At 51.7% G+C, this 20,060-nt stretch overlaps 1 protein-coding gene across 1 annotated transcript in view; it reads left to right on the plus strand.

Moving 5' to 3' along the window:
- The window catches only part of XRRA1 (X-ray radiation resistance associated 1), a 68,316-nt gene that overhangs the window by 14,424 nt on the left and 33,832 nt on the right, over window positions 1–20,060 (plus strand). Inside the window, exons 5-10 of the mRNA XM_060235355.1 lie at window positions 3,918–4,031; window positions 5,629–5,701; window positions 7,645–7,742; window positions 9,198–9,331; window positions 16,052–16,150; window positions 18,512–18,741. Coding sequence (XP_060091338.1) covers window positions 3,918–4,031; window positions 5,629–5,701; window positions 7,645–7,742; window positions 9,198–9,331; window positions 16,052–16,150; window positions 18,512–18,741 — 748 coding nt within the window. The remainder of the gene's footprint in view (window positions 1–3,917; window positions 4,032–5,628; window positions 5,702–7,644; window positions 7,743–9,197; window positions 9,332–16,051; window positions 16,151–18,511; window positions 18,742–20,060) is intronic.

Genomic DNA, 20,060 nt, shown 5'->3' on the forward strand with positions numbered 1-20,060 from the left:
GAGGCCCCTCTGCACCTTCCAAAAGTGAGCCTGATCTGTGCAATGCTAAATATGATAGAATTGTTGTGCGGAGGGGGAGGAGGGGCTACAGTTCATTGGTGAAGCATCATCTTTGCATGCCGAACGTTCCTGGTTAAATGAGGGTTTCCAATCCCCAGGTAAGCAAAGCAAGAAAAACACCGCGCCCCAAATGTTGCAGAACACTCTTTTACTCAACCGCTTTATCACTGTAGTTCTTAAGTGTCCTTCAAAGCAAGTCAGCAGTCCTTAGGAGAAACTCAAACTTCAAACGCTGCCAGGTATAAAAATCTGCTGTCTTCTTGTCTTTCTGTTGAGAGACGCAGACAGCCCGGCTGTTCCTCTTTGCAGAGTGATTCAACAGGTGTGGTGCTGGAGAAGAATCTTGAGAGTCCCTTGGACTGCAAGAAGATCCAGTCAGTCAGTCCTAAGGGAAATCAACCCTGACTGTTCCCTGGAAGGTCAGATGCTGAAGCTGAAGCTCAAATGCTTTGGCCACCAAATGAGAAGGGAGCACTCCCTGGAGAAGACTCTTGAGAGTCCCTTGGACTGCAAGAAGATCCAGTCAGTCAGTCCTAAGGGAAATCAACCCTGACTGTTCCCTGGAAGGTCAGATGCTGAAGCTGAAGCTCAAATGCTTTGGCCACCAAATGAGAAGGGAGCACTCCCTGGAGAAGACTCTTGAGAGTCCCTTGGACTGCAAGAAGATCCAGTCAGTCAGTCCTAAGGGAAATCAACCCTGACTGCTCCCTGGAAGGTCAGATGCTGAAGCTGAAGCTCAAATACTTTGGCCACCAAATGAGAAGGGAGCACTCCCTGGAGAAGACTCTTGAGAGTCCCTTGGACTGCAAGGAGATCCAATCAGTCAGTCCTAAGGGAAATCAACCCTGACTGCTCCCTGGAAGGTCAGATGCTGAAGCTGAAGCTCAAATACTTTGGCCACCAAATGAGAAGGGAGCACTCCCTGGAGAAGACTCTTGAGAGTCCCTTGGACTGCAAGGAGATCCAATCAGTCAGTCCTAAGGGAAATCAACCCTGACTGCTCCCTGGAAGGTCAGATGCTGAAGCTGAAGCTCAAATACTTTGGCCACCCAATGAGAAGGGAGCACTCCCTGGAGAAGACTCTGATGCTGGAAAAGACAGAAGGCAAAAGAAGAAGGGGACAGCAAAAGATGAGATGGCTGGACAGCGTTACTGATGTAACCAACACGAATTTGAGCAGACTTCGGAGGATGGTGGAAGACAGGAGGGCCTGGCGTGACTTTGTCCATGGGGTCACAAAGAGTCAGACTCGGCTGTGCGGCTGAAAAGAACAACAAAGTACAAAGACAAGAAAGACAAGAAGACAGCAGATTTTCATACCCGGCAACATTTGAACAAAGCAGTAGACAAGGGCACTTTTAAGACCAACTAAGTTTTATTCTGCCCACAACCCGAGTTCAATCCTGGCAGAAGCTGGGTTCAGGTCGCCGGCTCGAGGTGGATTCAGCCTTCCATCCTTCCGAGGTCAGTAAAATGAGTACCCAGCTTACTGGGAGGGAAAGTGTCGATGACTGCGGAAGGCAATGTACGCTTAAGCAGACTTCATCAGACAAGTGGGAATTCCCTGCATCATGCAGCAGGTGGGACTAGATGACCTTAGAGGTCCCTTCCAACTCTAGGATTCTAAGGTGCCCCTATCCTTCATTCTTTCCAATGGAAAGAAGGCATTTGAAAAGGTGTGTGGTCCCATTAAATGTGATGGCCGGAACTCTCTTTGGAGTTCAATGATGCTTGTCACACCCTTGCTCCTGGCTCCATCCCCAAAGTCTCCTGGCTCCATCCCCAAAGTCTCCTGGCTCCACCCCCAAAGTCTCCTGGCTCCACCCCCAAAGTCCCCTGGCTCCACCCCCAAAGACCCTGGATATTTCTTGAATTGGACTTGGCAATCCCAGGTTGAATTCCTGGCATCTCCCGCTAAAACAAGCAGGTGGCAGGTCTTGTACTTTCAAAGTTCCTCCTTTTCCAAAACCCTGCCCTCCTCAGGCTCCACCCCCCAGGATTGGTTGTGGCTCAGTGGTAGAGCCTCTGCTTGGTGGGCAGGAGGTTCCAGGTTCAATCCCCAGCATCTCCAGCTGAAGAAGATATTGGATTTATACCACACCCTTCACTCTGAATCTCAAGGGCCTCAAAGCGGCTTCCAACCTCCTTTCCCTTCCTCCCCCACAACAGACACCCTGTGAGGCGTGTGGGGCTAAGAGAGCTGTCCCAGAAGCTGCCCTTTCAAGGACAACTCTGTGAGAGCTCTGGCTGACCCAAGGTCACTCCAGCAGCTGCAAGTGGAGGAGTGGGGGAATCAAACCCGGTTCTCCCAGATAAGAGAGCTCTGGCTGACCCAAGGCCATTCCAGCAGCTGCGAGTGGAGGAGTGGGGAATCAAACCCGGTTCTCCCAGATAGGAGAGCTCTGGCTGACCCAAGGCCATTCCAGCAGCTGCAAGTGGAGGAGTGGGGAATCAAGCCCGGTTCTCCCAGATAAGAGAGCTCTGGCTGACCCAAGGCCATTCCAGCAGCTGCAAGTGGAGGAGTGGGGAATCAAACCCGGTTCTCCCAAAGAAGAGAGCTATGGCTGACCCGAGGCCATTCCAGCAGCTGCAAGTGGAGGAGTGGGGAATCAAACCCGGTTCTCCCAGATAAGAGAGCTCTGGCTGACCCGAGGCCATTCCAGCAGCTGCAAGTGGAGGAGTGGGGAATCAAACCCGGTTCTCCCAGATAAGAGAGCTCTGGCTGACCCGAGGCCATTCCAGCAGCTGCAAGTGGAGGAGTGGGGAATCAAACCCGGTTCTCCCAGATAAGAGAGCTATGGCTGACCCAAGGCCATTCCAGCAGCTGCAAGTGGAGGAGTGGGGAATCAAACCCGGTTCTCCCAGATAAGAGAGCTTTGGTTGACCCAAGGCCATTCCAGCAGCTGCAAGTGGAGGAGTGGGGAATCAAACCCGGTTCTCCCAGATAAGAGAGCTTTGGCTGACCCAAGGCCATTCCAGCAGCTGCGAGTGGAGGAGTGGGGAATCAAACCCGGTTCTCCCAGATAAGAGAGCTTTGTCTGACCCAAGGCCATTCCAGCAGCTGCAAGTGGAGGAATGGGGGAATCAAACCCGGTTCTCCCAGATAAGAGAGCTCTGGCTGACCCGAGGCCATTCCAGCAGCTGCAAGTGGAGGAATGGGGAATCAAACCCGGTTCTCCCAGATAAGAGACCTCTGACTGACCCAAGGCCATTCCAGCAGCTGCAAGTGGAGGAATGGGGGAATCAAACCTGGTTCTCCCAGATAAGAGAGCTCTGGCTGACCCAAGGCCATTCCAGCAGCTGCAAGTGGAGGAGTGGGGTAATCAAACCCGGTTCTCCCAGATAAGAGAGCCATGGCTGACCCAAGGCCATTCCAGCAGCTGCAAGTGGAGGAGTGGGGAATCAAACCCGGTTCTCCCAGATAAGAGAGCTCTGGCTGACCCAAGGCCATTCCAGTGGCTGCAAGTGGAGGAGTGGGGGAATCAAACCCGGTTCTCCCAGATAAGAGAGCTCTGGCTGACCCAAGGCCATTCCAGCAGCTGCAAGTTTAGGAGTGGGGGAATCAAACCTGGTTATCCCAGATTGTGAGTCAGTGTGAGATTGAGCGGAAGGCGGGATATAAATCCAATATCTTCTTCTCCTAGGGGTCACATGCAGTGTTCCCTCTAAGCTGAGTTAGTATGAGTTAGCTCACAGTTTTCTAGCCCCTGGCTCACATATTTTTTCTTAGTTTAGGAAGCAAACTAATTGATGCCATAGCAGATTTAATGCTAGTAGCTCACAAAGCAGAATTTCTGCTCACAAGACACCATAGGTTAGAGGGAACATCCGTCGCATGTTATTCCTCCCCAGCGTAGAGCTGCCTCAAAGAAGTTGCCTTGTCTTGCTTGATTTTCCAGATGAAGCTCCACCACGTGAAAAGCCCTTCCCATCTCTGCTCAGCGGATATCAGCAATCAAAATTTTGTCTCCGTAAGTTGGGCGCTTCCTTAGGTCAATCATTGGCTGGACTCACACTGAGAGCCAGTTTGGTGTAGTGGTGAAGTGTGCGGACTCATGTCTGGGAGACTCATGCCTGGGATAACCGGGTTTGATTCCCCACTCCTCCACTTGCACCTGCTGGAATGGCCTTGGGTCAGCCATAGCTCTGGCAGAGGTTGTCCTTGAAAGGGCAGCTGCTGTGAGAGCCCTCTCAGCCCCACCCACCTCACAGGGTGTCTGTTGTGGGGGAGGAAGGGAAAGGAGATTGTAGGCGGCTCTGAGACTCTGTTTCATAGAGAAAGGTGGGGTATAAATCTGTAGTCCTCCTTGTGGACTCCCGGTTGCAAAGCCCTGCCCAAAGCGGCTGGAGGAAAGGTCCCCTTCAGTTGGCTGAGCAGCCGTTAGGTCTCGTGTCCTGATCTGGAACACACATCTCTATGCAGCTGCATTCGGTTGAGGAACTGGTGCTTCATCTGTGGGGAAGAACGGATTTTTAAGGATCCTGATTTTCAGTTGTTCATTTCATTGAGCCAGATTCAAGTCCCATTAGCACCTTCGAGTATTCATTTGGAATGCTGTGTGCAATTCTGGTCACCGCACCTCAAAAAGTATATTATAGCACTGGATAAAGTGCAGAAAAGGGCAACTAGAACGATTAAAGGGATGGAACACTTCCCCCATGAAGAAAGGTTGAAACGCTTAGGGCTCTTTAATTGGAGAAATGTCAACTGAGGGGGTGACATGATAGAAGTTGACAAGTTTATGCATGGGGTGGGGAGCAAACATGTCAGAGGTCTGAAGTGCCATAAATCTGGGTGTCATTCTGGCTTCTTTGTTGTGGATTTAAATGGATGGCATTAGAAACGTCGACTGCGGGGTGACATGATAGAGGTTTACAAGATTATGCACGAGACGGAGAAAGTAAAGAAAGAAGTCCTTTTCTCCCTTTCTCACAATACAAGAAGTCGTGGGCATTCGATGAAATTGCTGAGCAGACAGGTTAAAACGGATAAAAGGAAGTCCTTCTTCACGCAAAGGGTGATTAACATGTGGAATTCACTGCCACAGGAGGTGGTGGCGGCTACAAGCATAGCCAGCTTCAAGAGGGGATTCGATAAAAATATGGAGCAGAGGTCCATCAGTGGCTATTAGCCACAGTGTATTGTTGGCCCTCTCTGTCTGGGGCAAGTGATGCTCTGTATTCTTGTGCTGTGGTGGGGGGGGGGACACAGTGGAAGGGCGCCGAGCCCCACTGGTGGACCTCTTGATGACAGGTTAAAATGCTCGGGGCTCTTTAGCTTGGAGAAATGTCGACTGAGGGGGTGACATGATAGAGATACACTATTAGCCACAGTGTATGTGTGTATATAACATTTTTTGCCACTGTGTGACACAGAGTGTTGGACTTGATGGGCCGTTGGCCTGATCCAACATGGCTTCTCTTATGACAAGATTATGCATGGGCTGGGGAGTGAACTCTGGGCGTTCTCAAGGGGAACCCTTAACCCAGAGTGGTGGCAGCAATTGGTAAGTCGCGACAGCCTGATCCAACATGGCTTCTCTTATGTTCTTTCTTCTATTTACACAGGCCAAAGAAGAGGACTTTGAACAGTTCGATTCTGTTGCCTACATGAACGCCACCGAAAATCTGTTGTCCTTAGGTAAGGAATACGTCAGGACCGGTGGCCGATTTGCGCGGGCTTTTGGGGCAAGGAGCTCATTGAAGTTAGTTTCAGGGGTGGTGGTTGGTTCGGTCTGCACTAGAGGAGCTAGATTTGAGTCTAGGAGCATCTTAGAGTCCCACAAGATTTTGGAAGATACTGGAGGTATTTTTTTGGCAGGGGAGGAGAGGGTAGGGTTTTCAGGTCCTTCCTCTCAACCAGCAGGGGAAGGAGGGGAGCGGCGGGAAGGCCCAGCCGACATAACACAAACATGTCTATATCACTGTCCATGTGACCTGGAAATGACATCATCACATCTGGAACATCGTGGCAACACTCTAGTATTTGCTAAATTTGGCTTCTACCCGGGTTTTTTTTTTTTTATGCAGAAGGAACTCTTTTGCATGTTAGATCACATGCCCCAGATGTAGCCAATCCTCCCAGAGAAGAAGATGAAGATGATATTGGATTTATATCCTGCCCTCCACTCCGAAGAGTCTCAGGGCTGTTCTTACAGGTCCAACTGAAAGCTCCAGGAGGATTAGCTACATCCGGGGTGTGCGGTCTAATATGCAAAGGAGTTCCAGCTACAAAAAAAGCCCTGCTTCTATCATAGAGTTCTTGCTGAAATATTAGAACATGTTACCCTAAACATCCCGGGTGTCAGCCCTCTTAAATAACTGTTTGGCTGCTGTGTGAGACAGGATGCTGGATTAGATGGACCCCTGGTCTGATCCAGCAGGGCTAATCAGGAGATTAGCCTCTATGCCTTGTTGCTGGCCCTCGGCCTCTCTGCCCTGTTGCTGGCCCTCCAGAGGAACTGGTTGGCTGCTGTGTGAGACAGGAGGCTGGACTGGATGGACCCTCCCTGGTCTGATCCAGCAGGGCTCTTCTGAGGTTCTTCTCAGGGGAAGGCCTCAGCCTCTCTGCCCTGTGGTTGGCCCTCCAGAGGAACTGGTTGGCCACTATGTGAGAGAGGAGGCTGGACTAGAGGGACCCTCACTGGTCTGATCCAGCAGGGCTCTTCTGATGTTCTTCTCAGGGGAAGGCCTCGGCCTCTCTGCCCTGTCATTGGCCCTCCAGAGGAACTGGCTGGCCGCTGTGTGAGACAGAGTCTGGACTAGAGGGACCCTCACTGGTCTGATCCAGCAGGGCTCTTCTGATGTTCTTCTCAGTGGAAGGCCTCGGCCTCTGTGCCCTGTTTTTGGCCCTCCAGAGGAGCTGGTTGGCCACTGTGTGAGACAGGAGGCTGGACTGGATGGACCCTCCCTGGTCTGATCCAGCAGGGCTCTTCTGAGGTTCTTCTCAGGGGAAGGCCTCGGCCTCTCTGCCCTGTTGTTGGCCCTCCAGAGGAACTGGTTGGCCACTGTGTGAGACAGGAGGCTGGACTAGATGGACCCTCCCTGGTCTGACCCAGCAGGGCTCTTCTGATGTTCTTCTCAGGGGAAGGCCTCAGCCTCTCTGCCCTGTGGTTGGCCCTCCAGAGGAACTGGTTGGCCGCTGTGTGAGACCGGAGGCTGGACTAGAGGGACCCTCCCTGGTCGGATCCAGCAGGGCTCTTCTGGTGTTCTTCTCAGGGAAAGACCTCAGCATCTCTGCCCTGTTGTTGGCCCTCCAGAGGAACTGGTTGGCCTCTGTGTGAGACAGGAGACTGGATTGGATGGACCCTCCATGGTCTGATCCAGCAGGGCTCTTCTGATGTTCTTCTCAGGGGAAGGCCTCAGCCTCTCTGCCCTTCTGTTGGCTCTCCAGAGGAACTGGCTGGCCACTGTGTGAAACAGGAGGCTGGACTAGATGGATCCCTGGTCTGATCCAGCTGGGCTCCGCTTAAGTGTGTGGAGGTGATGAACAGGTGGTACCCACATACCAAAGCTTGGTTGCCACTGTCTTGACCCACCCAATTAACATTTTCTTTCTTTTTCCCCCCTCCAAAATCCATGTAGAGGTATTTCGGAAATTTCCTGCCCTGCGGGAACTGGAACTCTCCCTGAACGGCTTAAGGAATCTTAAAGTTAACGCTGAAGACTTTCCACACTTGGAAGTAAGAGCTTTGGAGTCTTGTGAGCAAAAATTCTAGTTTGTGAGCTACTGGCATTAAAGTTGTCAGCTGCTGCATCAATTAGTTTGCTCTGGGGCCCTTTTTTTCCTGAGCCGAGACAAAAATGTGTGAGCCGGAGGCTAAAAAACTGTGAGCTAACTCACACTAATTCAGCTTGGAGAGAACACTGCTCTATTCAGACTGGCAGCAGCTCTCCAGGATCTCAGGCAGAGATCTTTCACTATCATCTAGCACCTGGAGTTCTAGCCCCACTGGTGGACCTCCTGATTACACCTGAGTTTTGGCCACTGTGTGACGCAGAGCATTGGACTGGATGGGCCACTGGCTTGATCCAAGATGGCTTCTCTTATGTTGTTATGTCTGGCACAGTGATGCTCTGTCTTCTTAATTCTTGGTGGGGAAGAGCTTCTAGTATCCTGGCCCCACTGGTGGACCTCCTAATGGCACCTTGGGTTTTTGGCCACTGTGTGACACAGAGTGTGGGACTGGATGGGCCATTGGCCTGCTCCAACATGGCCTCTCTTATGTTCTTATGTGACACAGAGTGTTGGACTGGAGGGGCCATTGGCCTGATCCAACAGGGCTTCTCTTATGTTCTTATGTGACACAGAGTGTTGGACTGGATGGGCCATTGGCCTGATCCAACATGGCCTCTCTTATGTTCTTATGTGACACAGAGTGTTGGACTGGATGGGCCACTGGCCTGATCCAGCATGGCCTCTCTTATGTTCTTCTGTGACCCAGAGTGTTGGACTGGATGGGCCACTGGCCTGATCCAAGATGGCTTCTCTTATGTTCTTATGTGACACAGAGTGTTGGACTGGATGGGCCACTGGCCTGATCCAATATGGCTTCTCTTATGTTCTTATGTCTGGCACAGTGTTGCTCTGTCTTCTTAATTCTTGGGGGGCAACAGTGGGGAGGGCTTCTAGTATCCTGGCCCCACTGGTGGACCTCCTAATGGCACCTGGGTTTTTTGGCCACCGTGTGAAACAGAGTGTTGGACTGGATGGGCCACTGGCCTGATCCAGCATGGCTTCTCTTATGTTCTAATGTTAGTGGCTTGGATAAACCTATGGAGCAGAGCTCCATCAGTGGCTATTAGCCACAGTGTATTGTTGGAACTCTCTGTCTGGGGCAGTGATGCTCTGTGTTCTTGGTGCTTGGGGGGGTGCACAGTGGGAGGGCTTCTAGTGTCCTGGCCCCACTGATGGACCTCCCGATGGTCCCTGAGGTTTGGCCACTGTGGGACACAGAGAGCTGGGCTGGATGGGCCACTGGCCTGATCCAACATGCCTTCTCTTATGTTCTTATAACTAACAGTCACAATATCTATTCTGGAATGAGTCTTTGTGTGCCCAAGCTCCCTTCTTCACATGCAGTTAAGATAGATGTTCTCTCCAGGTTTCAGAACTCCTTGTTTTACCTCCGTTGCAGATCTTGGACCTTTCTTACAACAACCTGTCTCCTGAGGACATCCGGGCCCTGGGCGTTCTGCCCCACTTGAAAGTGCTCCACCTCACTGCCAACGGACTCAGCTCCCTCCCTCTTGATCTAGCAGTCCCAGAGAGGTAAGGCGGAAGGGAGACCAACTGCACAAGCTGAACGTAGCAGGGGAGCTTCTGCAGGTGTTATACCCAGGTCTTGAATTCAGCAGGAGCTCACAGGAACACAGCTCCTGAACCTTTCTGAGGGTTCCTCCTCCTCCCCACCTACCTACCTTGTCCCTTGAACAGAGCTGGATTAGCAATTAGGGAATAATGGAGAATTGATCTGCGAGTATCGATTGCGGTGGGGGGGCTGTTTGTTGAGAGAGAGGCACCAAATTTGCAGCATAGCATCCAATGCCTCTCCTCAAAAGACCCTCCAAGTTTCAAAAAGATTGGACCGAGGGATCCAATTCTATGAGCCCCCAAAGAAGGTGCTCCTGTCCATTATTTGCAATGGAAGGAAGGCATTTAAAAGGTGTGCGGTTCCTTTAATTGCAATGCCTGGAACTCCCTTTGGAGTTCAATAATGCTTGTCACAACCTTGCTCCTAGCTCCACCCCCAAAGTCTCCTGGCTCCACCCCCAAAATCTCCTGGCTCCACCCCCAAAGTTTCCTAGTTCCACCCCAAAGTCTCCTGGCTCCACCCCCAAAGTCTCCTAGCTCCATCCCTAAAGTCTCCTGGCTCCACCCCAAAGTCTCCTAGCTCCACCCCAAAGTCTCCTAGTTCCACCCCATCCCTTTGGAGTTCAATTATGCTTGTCACAACCTTTCTCCTAGCTCCACCCCCAAAGTCTCCTGGCTCCACCCCCAAAGTTTCCTGGCTCCACCCCCAAAGTTTCCTAGCTCCACCCCCAAAGTATCCCGGTCCCACCCCCAAAGTCTCCCGGCTCCACCCCCAAAGTCTCCCGGCTCCACCCCAAAGTCCCCTGGCTCCACCCCCAAAGTCTCCTAGTTCCACCCCAAAGTCTCCTGGCTCCACCCTCCAAAGTCTCCTAGTTCCACCCCCAAGTCCCCAGATATTTCTTGAATTGGACCTGGCAACCCTTTCCCCAGGCCTCGGATTCAGCAGGAGCTCACAGGAGCACAGCTCCTGAACCTTTCTGAGGGTTCCCCTTCCTCCTCCTCCCCACCTTGTCCCTTGAACGGAGCCGGATTAGCAATTAGGCCAAGTAGGCACTGGCCTAGGGGCCCCCATGCCTTGAGGGGCCCGGGGCCAGCTTTCCCCCCCAGTTTCCCCCCTTCTTGCAGCAACTGAGCTGCTCTTTGCCCAGCTTGCCTGTTGCAGCTGCTGCTGTCGTTGCCCATTTTGCCTCTCTCTGCCTCTCCCCCGCGGCTTACTAAAAGGGGCTTTTGAGAAGGGGCCTGCAGGCTGCAGTGGGGGCCGTGGGCGATGGGGCGGGTACTCAGACTCTGAGATAATCTGCAAGCGCCCCCCCACCCAGATTTCAATGGCCTAGGGGCCTCCGGAGGGTTTAATCCAGCACTGCCACTGAATAGGAGGTGCAGCTGCATAACAATCCCTGGATGAGGAGAGCGGGCAGCCAGCCAGCCACCAGGGGCTTTGCCACACCCCCAGCAGCCCTCATTCACCCCTGGAGAAGCCCACACCACCCTTTCTCCACTTCTGATGTGATTTTGGGCAACGGGTGGCTTGCTGGCCTTTTGACTGTGCGGGGAGGCGGCCAAGGAGAGCCCCAGGTCAGCAAGGCCTGCTTGGGCTGGCTGGATCTCTAGCTAGCCCAAGCAGGCCTCGCTCACCCAGGGCTCTCCTTTCTTGAGTCGGTGTCAAGCATGCATATTTCGGTAACATAATGGTTCCTTCGATAGGGAACAGGTCAACCCTCGTTTACTGCTCCCCCTTCCTTTACGAGTAATAAATCCATCTGGCCCAAGGATGTTTGCGCTACAGCCTGGCTGCTACTACTCTCATGCTGCCTCTTCCCCCAGGTTCGCACAGACAGTCTTATCTGAGATGAGAGGAGTGTGAGGAAGGGAGATGTTTTTAAGAACCTAAATTCCTTAGTAATAAAAAGAGATAGTATGTAGTAACCTTTGAACCCGTGACTCAAGCTGCATCTCTATGGTACCCCACTCCTTCACTTGCACCTGCTGGAATGGCCTTGGGTCAGAGGTTGTCCTTGAAAGGGCAGATACTGTGAGAGAGCCTTCTCAGCCCCATTTACCTCACAGGGTGTCTGTTGTGGGGGAGGAAGGGAAAGGAGACTGTGAGCCGCTCTGAGACTCTTCGGAGTGGAGGGCGGGATATAAATCCAGTATCTTCATCTACCTCACAGGGTGTCTGTTGTGGGGGAGGAAGGGAAAGAAGATTGTGAGCCGCTCTGAGACTCTTCGGAGTGGAGGGCGGGATATAAATCCAATATCTTCATCTACCTCACAGGGTGTCTGTTGTGGGGGGGAAGGTAAAGGAGATTGTGAGCCGCTCTGAGACTCTTCGGAGTGGAGGGCGGGATATAAATCCAATATCTTCATCTACCTCACAGGGTGTCTGTTGTGGGGGGGAAGGTAAAGGAGATTGTGAGCCGCTCTGAGACTCTTTGGAGTGGAGGGCAGGATATAAATCCAATATCTTCATCTACCTCACAGGGTGTCTGTTGTGGGGGAGGAAGGTAAAGGAGATTGTGAGCCGCTCTGAGACTCTTCGGAGTGGAGGGCGGGATATAAATCCAATATCTTCATCTACCTCACAGGGTGTGTGTTGTGGGGGAGGAAGGGAAAGGAGACTGTGAGCCCCTCTGAGACTCTTTGGAGTGGAGGGTGGGATATAAATCCAATATCTTCATCTACCTCACAGGGTGTCTGTTGTGGGGGAGGAAGGTAAAGGAGATTGTGAGCCGCTCTGAGACTCTTCGGAGTGGAGGGCGGGATATAAATCCAATATCTTCATCTACCTCACAGGGTGTCTGTTGTGGGGGAGGAAGGTAAAGGAGATTGTGAGCCGCTCTGAGACTCTTCGGAGTGGAGGGCGGGATATAAATCCAATATCTTCATCTACCTCACAGGGTGTGTGTTGTGGGGGAGGAAGGGAAAGGAGACTGTGAGCCCCTCTGAGACTCTTTGGAGTGGAGGGCAGGATATAAATCCAATATCTTCATCTACCTCACAGGGTGTCTGTTGTGGGGGAGGAAGGGAAGGGAGATTGTGAGCCGCTCTGAGACTCTTCGGAGTGGAGGGCACGATATAAATCCAATATCTTCATCTACCTCACAGGGTGTCTGTTGTGGGGGGGAAGGTAAAGGAGATTGTGAGCCTCTCTGAGACTCTTCGGAGTGAAGGGTGGGATATTTATGTATGTATGTATGTATGTATGTATGTATGTATGTATGTATGTATGTATGTATGTATGTATTTATTTATTTATTTATTTATTTATTTATTTCCCGCCCTTCCCACCAAGGTGGCTCAGGGCGGCTTACAACAGATAAGTCAACATAATATTAAATTGGTATTTGAATATATAAACATTTAAAACATTCAAAACATTTAAAACCTTAAAAACATTAAGCATTTCGGCAGTATGCACAGCAAGGATCTGAAGAGCTACATTTAATTTCTTATATCAGTTAGGTGTAAGCTAGCCGGAAGAGAGTTGTCTTACAGGCCCTGCGGAACTGAATAAGGTCCCGCAGGGCTCTCACCTCCTCCGGCAGCTGATTCCACCATGTAGGGGCCATAACAGAGAAGGTCCTGTCCCTAGTAGATTTTAGGCGGGCTTCTTTTGGCCCAGGGATAACGAGAAGATTTTGGGTTCCCGATCTCAGTACTCTCTGGGGAACATGTGGGGAGAGACGGTCCTTCAGGTAGGCAGGTCCTAGGCCATATAGGGCTTTAAAGGTAATAACCAGCACCTTGTACCGGACTCGGTATATTATTGGCAGCCAGTGCAGAGCCCGAAGACCCGGCCGAATGTGTCCCCATCTTGGGAGCCCCAATAACAGCCGGGCCGCGGCATTCTGCACCAGCTGCAATTTCCGACTTCGGCACAGGGGCAGCCCCATGTAGAGGACATTGCAGTAGTCCAACCTCGAGGTGACCGTAGCATGGATCACTGTTGCTAGATCATCGCGATCCAGGAAGGGAGCCAGCTGCCTTGCCCGCCTAAGATGAAAAAATGCGGACTTGGCAGTGGCTGCTATCTGAGCCTCCATCTTTAAGGAGGGCTCCAATACTACCCCCAGGCTCTTGACCCTGTCTGCCGCTATCAACGGCGCACCGTCAAAAGCTGGCGGGGATTTCCCCCCCCGGTCCCCGACGACCCAAGCAAAGGACCTCTGTTTTCACCGGATTTAGCCTCAGTCCACTCAGTCTGAGCCACTCAGCCACGGCCTGTAATGCCCGGTCCAGATTTTCAGGGGCGCAGACCGGTCGGCCGTCCATAAGCAGATAGAGCTGGGTGTCATCAGCATACTGGTGACACCCCAGCCCATACCTTCGGGCAATCTGGGCAAGGGGACGCATATAGATGTTGAATAACATCGGGGAGAGAACTGCCCCCTGAGGCACACCACAATCGAGTGTGTGCCTCCGGGATAGCTCCCCCCCAATCGTGACCCTTTGTCCCCGACCTTCAAGGAAAGAGGAAAGCCACTGTAAGGCCAACCCCTGAATCCCCACGTCGGCGAGGCGGCAAGTCAGTAACCGATGGTCGACCGTATCGAACGCAGCCGATAGGTCCAACAACATCAGCACTGCCGAGCCACCCCGATCCAATATCTTCATCTACCTCACAGGGTGTTGTTGTGGGGGGGAGGAAGGTAAAGGAGATTGTGAGCCGCTCTGAGACTCTTTGGAGTGGAGGGCGGGATATAAATCCAATATCTTCATCTACCTCACAGGGTGTCTGTTGTGGGGGAGGAAGGTAAAGGAGATTGTGAGCCGCTCTGAGACTCTTCGGAGTGGAGGGCGGGATGTAAATCCAATATCTTCATCTACCTCACAGGGTGTTGTTGTGGGGGGGAGGAAGGTAAAGGAGATTGTGAGCCGCTCTGAGGCTTTTCGGAGTGGAGGGCGGGATATAAATCCAATATCTTCATCTACCTCACAGGGTGTTGTTGTGGGGGGGAGGAAGGTAAAGGAGATTGTGAGCCGCTCTGAGGCTTTTCGGAGTGGAGGGCGGGATATAAATCCAATATCTTCATCTACCTCACAGGGTGTTGTTGTGGGGGGGAGGAAGGTAAAGGAGATTGTGAGCCGCTCTGAGACTCTTTGGAGTGGAGGGCGGGATATAAATCCAATATCTTCATCTACCTCACAGGGTGTCTGTTGTGGGGGGGAAGGCAAAGGAGATTGTGAGCTGCTCTGAGACTCTTCGGAGTGGAGGGCGGGATATAAATCCAATATCTTCTTCTTCTAATAGGTTATGCTAATGAGCTCCACCACCTATTTTTCTACAAAACGATCCTGGTTATACCACAGAGCTACATTTCCCCCTCCCAAAAAACCCTAAGAGGATCCAGTCACGGATCTCCTGGCATCTCATCTTGTTTGACTTGTACAATAGATACATGGAGCAGAGGTCCGTCAATGACAATTAGCCACAAGGTATAGATGGAACACTCTGCATGGGGCAGTGATGCCCTATCTTCTTGGTGCTTGAGGGGCCACAGTAGGAGGGCTTCTGGAGTTCTGGTCCCTCTGGTGGACCTCCTGATGCACCCTGGGCTTTGGTCACTGTGTGACGCAGAGTGTTGGACTGGGTGGCCCATTGGTCTGATCCAACATGCTTTCTTATGTTCTTATGTCTGGGGCAGTGATTTTCTGTCTTCGTGGTGCTTGGGGGGCAACAGTGGGAGGGCTTCTAGAGTTTTGGCCCCACTGATGGACCTCTTGATGGCACCTGGTTTTTTTGACCGCTGTGTGACACAGAGTGTTGGACGGAATGGGACATTGGTCTGATCCACGCATGACTCCTCTTATGTCTGGGGCAGGGATGCTCTGTATTCTTGGTGCGGGGGGGCACAGTGGGAGGGCTTCTAGTGTCCTGGCCCCAGTGATGGACCTCCTGATGGCGCCTGGGTTTTTTGGCCTCTGTGTGACACAGAGTGTTGGACTGGATGGGCCACTGGTCTGATCCAACATAGCTTCTCTTATGTTCTATTGTGACACAGAGTGTTGGACTGGATGGGCCATTGGCCTGATCCAACAGGGCTTCTCTTATGTTCTTATGTGACACAGAGTGTTGGACTGGAGGGGCCACTGGCCTGATCCAACAGGGCTTATTTGATGTTCTTATGTGACACAGAGTGTTGGATTGGAGGGGCCACTGGCCTGATCCAACAGGGCTTCTCTTATGTTCTTATGAGACACAGGGTGTTGGACTGGAGGGGCCATTGGCCTGATCCAACATGGCTTCTCTTATGTTCTTATGTGACACAGAGTGTTGGATTGGATGGGCCATTGGCCTGATCCAACATGGGTTCTCTTATGTTCTTCTGTCTGGGGCAGTGCTGTCTTCTTGATGCTTGGGGGGCCACAGTGGGAGGGCTTCTAGTGTCCTGGCACCATTGATGGACCTCCTGATGACCCTTGGATTTTGTCCACTGTGTGACACAGAGTGTTGTCTGGTTGCGCCACTGGCCTGATCCAACATAGCTTCACTAATGTTCTTATTTCTTACTCCTGTGAAATGAGATCTAGATTGTTGTTTTTTTAAACCCAGATTTTATTTATTTAAAACATTTCCCAAGGAAATCCTCAGAGATCCTATTTGTGTGGGAAGTTGGTACAGAAAGATTTTAAATAAATAAAATAGTGTTTTCACTGACAATTGCTTTGTTTTTCCAGCAAAGGTTGCCCGCGGTTCCCTGCTCTGGAAGTCCTCCTCTTGGACGACAACCATCTTTCTCACCCAAACGTCTTTGTCAGCCTGGCCAACCTGCGCAGGTAAGCAGCTGCTCCAGCATCTTCCGGGACAAGCGTGTAGCTCACAGAAACGTATGAAGCTGCCCTCTATTGAATCGGACCCTCGGTCCATCAAGATCAGTCTTGTTTGGCTCAGCCTGGTAGCAATTCTCCAGGGTCTCAGGCAGAGATCTATCACATCACCTCCTACCTGGTCCTTTTAATTGGAGAAGCTGGGGATTGAACCTGGTACTTTCTGCAGGCCAAGCAGAGGTTCTACCTCTCCATGGCTCTCCAGAGTTTCAGGAAGAGGTCTTTATCTCTACCTGGTCTTTTTAACTGGAGATGTTGGGGATTGAACCTGGGACCTTCTGCATGCCAAGCAAAGGTTCTACCTCTCCATGGCTCTCCAGAGTTTCAGGAAGAAGTCTTTATCACTACTTGTCTTTCTAACTAGAGATGATGGGGATTGAACCTGGGACCTTCTGCATGCCAAGCAAAGGTTCTACCTCTCCATGGCTCTCCAGAGTTTCAGGAAGAGGTCTTTATCACTAACTGGTCCTTTTAACTGGAGATGCTGGGGATTGAACCTAGAACTTTCTGCAGGCCAAGCAGAGGTTCTACCTCTCCATGGCTCTCCAGAGTTTCAGGAAGAGGTCTTTATCTCTACCTGGTCTTTTTAACTGGAGATGCTGGGGATTGAACCTGGGACCTTCTGCATGCCAAGCAGAGGTTCTACTTCTCCATGGCTTTCCAGAGTTTCAGGAAGAAGTCTTTATCACTACCTGTCTTTCTAACTAGAGATGATAGGGATTGAACCTGGGACCTTCTGCATGCCAAGCAGAGGTTCTACCTCTCCATGGCACTCCAGAGTTTCAGGAAGAGGCCTTTACATCTACCTGGTCTTTTAAACTGGAGATGCCAGGGATTGAACCTGGGACCTTCTGCACGCCAAGCAGAGGCTCTGCCACTGAGCCATGACCTCTCTCCATGGTCCACCGCCAGCCAAAGTCATGCGGGGCTGCCAAGCGATTGGTGGTCTCCTTGCTTCTGCAGGCCCAAGCTGGTTGCAAGACCAGATCTATGGATTCCCCCCCCCCCACTTTTGAATTTAAAATGTTTACCTTTGTTATGACAAACGACAAGCAAAGAAATAGGCTTGCTGCATTACATTTCTAGGAAAGGAAAGGAAAGATCTAACCCTTCCTTAAACATGCATCACAAACCACAATCTCCAGCCCTCTGCTTAACTTCTGCAGCCCCACCAGCTTATGTTCTGATCAATATCCATGAATGTTTAGAAATTCACTTATGATGCTTGGTGGAAAATGCCATCAGGTCTCAGCTGACTTAGGGCAACCCTGCAGGGGTGTCAAACTTGCAGCCTGAGGGCCGGATCAGGCCCCGGAAGGGCTCCTCACAGGCCCCGGAAGGGCTCCTCTCAGGCCCGGAAGGGCTCCTCTCAGGCCCCGGAAGGGCTCCTCTCAGGCCCCGGAAGGGCTCCTCTCAGGCCTTGGAAGCGCTCCTCTCAGGCCCCGGAAGGGCTCCTCTCAGGCCTCGGAAGCGCTCCTCTCAGGCTCCGGAAGGGCTCCTCTCAGGCCCCGGAAGGGCTCCTCTCAGGCCTCGGAAGCGCTCCTCTCAGGCCCCGGAAGGGCTCCTCTCAGGCCCCGGAAGCGCTCCTCTCAGGCCCCGGAAGGGCTCCTCTCAGGCCTCGGAAGCGCTCCTCTCAGGCTCCGGAAGGGCTCCTCTCAGGCCCATAAGCCACTCACTGTCATCTGCTTCCTTCTCCATCACAACAAACCAAAAAGCCCAAAGGGCACACAACCAATAGCGCTGCAAAAACTTGTAGAGAAAACTTTTATGAATTCATGAACGCATTTAATCATCCGTGCTGACTCATTAAAAACACTTGAAGCAGTTCATAAAGAGCAGCCGCTCCATTTCACAGCGACCCTTGAGGACACGCACAAATTTGTGAACGGTTTCTAATGGCTCCCTAGAGCTCCCATGTTGATGCACAGTCCAGAAGAGTCCAAAGTCCCTCGTGTGGAGGTCTTGCGCAACAGGACACCGGTAAGACCCCGTTTCCTGGAATCGCATTTGGAGATGCTAGCAGTCTGTGCTGGGCTCAACAAGAGCCTTGTGAAAGTAGCAGTGTCCCTCAGAATATGTAGTTTGCTACCATATGTTACTAATAAAATTGTTTATAACCAGAATATGTAGTTTGGAGCACGCATGCGCCTGAAGAAGCAATTCCGGGAAACGGGGTCTTACCGAGGTCTTATTTACAACAGTGTGCGTAAATGAGTGCATCTCAAACCCGCTTTCGTGGTTGCCGGTGTCACGCCGCGTCTGTGCATCTGCAACAATCGCCCTTCTAGCTTGTCGTCCTTGCCTCCTCAGCCTGAAGCAGTTAAACCTCGACAGGAACGGCATCAAAGAGGTGCCCTACCTCCATCACCTCGAGAACTCCCGCTTCTCCATCCACCCCCTCTCCGCCAAGTCGGGCATCAGGGAAGGGCTGCGCACCCGGAAAAGCGCAGAAGTCCAGCGCAAGCGAGACGTGTTTTCCGGGCGCAGCGAGCAGGCGGACTGTGTCGTCGTGCAGAGCAGCCTGGATCTGGACAGGGCAGGTGGGAATCTGTTCCCTGGCTCCTAAGACTTCAGCAGGGCTTTGTTTGGTAGTAAAAGCCCAGCAGGGACTCATTTGCATATTAGGCCACACCCCCTGCCATCACCATTGTTCCACGCAGGTCTTTTTTGGTAGTAAAAGCCCAGCAGGGACTCATTTGCATATTAGGCCACACCCCCTGCCATCACCATTGTTCCACGCAGGTCTTTTTTGGTAGAAAAAGCCTAGCAGGGACTCATTTGCATATTAGAACATAAGAGAAGCCCTGTTGGATCAGGCTAGTGGCCCCTCCAGTCCAACACTCTGTGTCACATAAGAACATCAGAGAAGCCTTGTTGGATCAGCCAGTAGCCCCTCCAGTCCAACACTCTGTGTCACAGAAGAACATAAGAGAAGCCCTGTTGGATCAGGCCAATGGCTCATCCAGTCCAACACTCTGTGTCACATAAGAACATAAGAGAAGCCCTGTTGGATCAGGTCAGTGGCCCCACCAGTCCAACACTCTGTGTCACAGAAGAACATAAGAGAAGCCCTGTTGGATCAGGCCAGTGGCCCCTCCAGTCCAACACTCTGTGTCACATAAGAACATCAGAGAAGCCCTGTTGGGTCAGGCCAATGGCCCCTCCAGTCCAACACTTTGTGTCACATAAGAACATAAGAGAAGCCATGTTGGATCAGGCCAGTGTCCCATCCAGTCCAACACTCTGTGTCACATAAGAACATAAGAGAAGCCATGTTGGATCAGGCCAGTGTCCCATCCGGTCCAACACTCTGTGCCACGTAAGAACATAAGAGAAGCCATGTTGGATCAGGCCAATGGCCCATCCAGTCCAATACTCTGTGTCACATAAGAACATAAGAGAAGCCACATAAGTGACACAAAGTGTTGGACTGGAGGGGCCATTGGCCTGATCCAACATGGCTTCTCTTATGTTCTTATGTGACAGAGAGTGTTGGACTGGAGGGGCCACTGGCCTGATCCAACATGGCTTCTCTTATGTTCTTATGTGACACAATGTTGGACTGGATGGGCCATTGGCCTGATCCAACATGGCTTCATGAAAATCCTCAGCTTGAGACCCTGGAGAGCTGCTGCCAGTCTGAGTAGACAATACTGACTTTGATGTACCAAGGGTCTGATTCGGTATAAGGTAGCTTCATATGTTCATATAGTTCCCTGCCGCAAGAAGCTTCCGCTCTCAATTTCAACAGGGAAGAAGAACCAGCATGTCCTCAGAGATGGAGCCAGTGTGGTATAATGACCCCAAAGGGTTTTCCAGGCAAGAGACATTCAAGCTGGAAGTGAAGGCACTCCAGATG

Source organism: Heteronotia binoei, chromosome 3, assembly GCF_032191835.1.
Source record: "Heteronotia binoei isolate CCM8104 ecotype False Entrance Well chromosome 3, APGP_CSIRO_Hbin_v1, whole genome shotgun sequence".
NCBI lineage: Eukaryota > Metazoa > Chordata > Lepidosauria > Squamata > Gekkonidae > Heteronotia > Heteronotia binoei.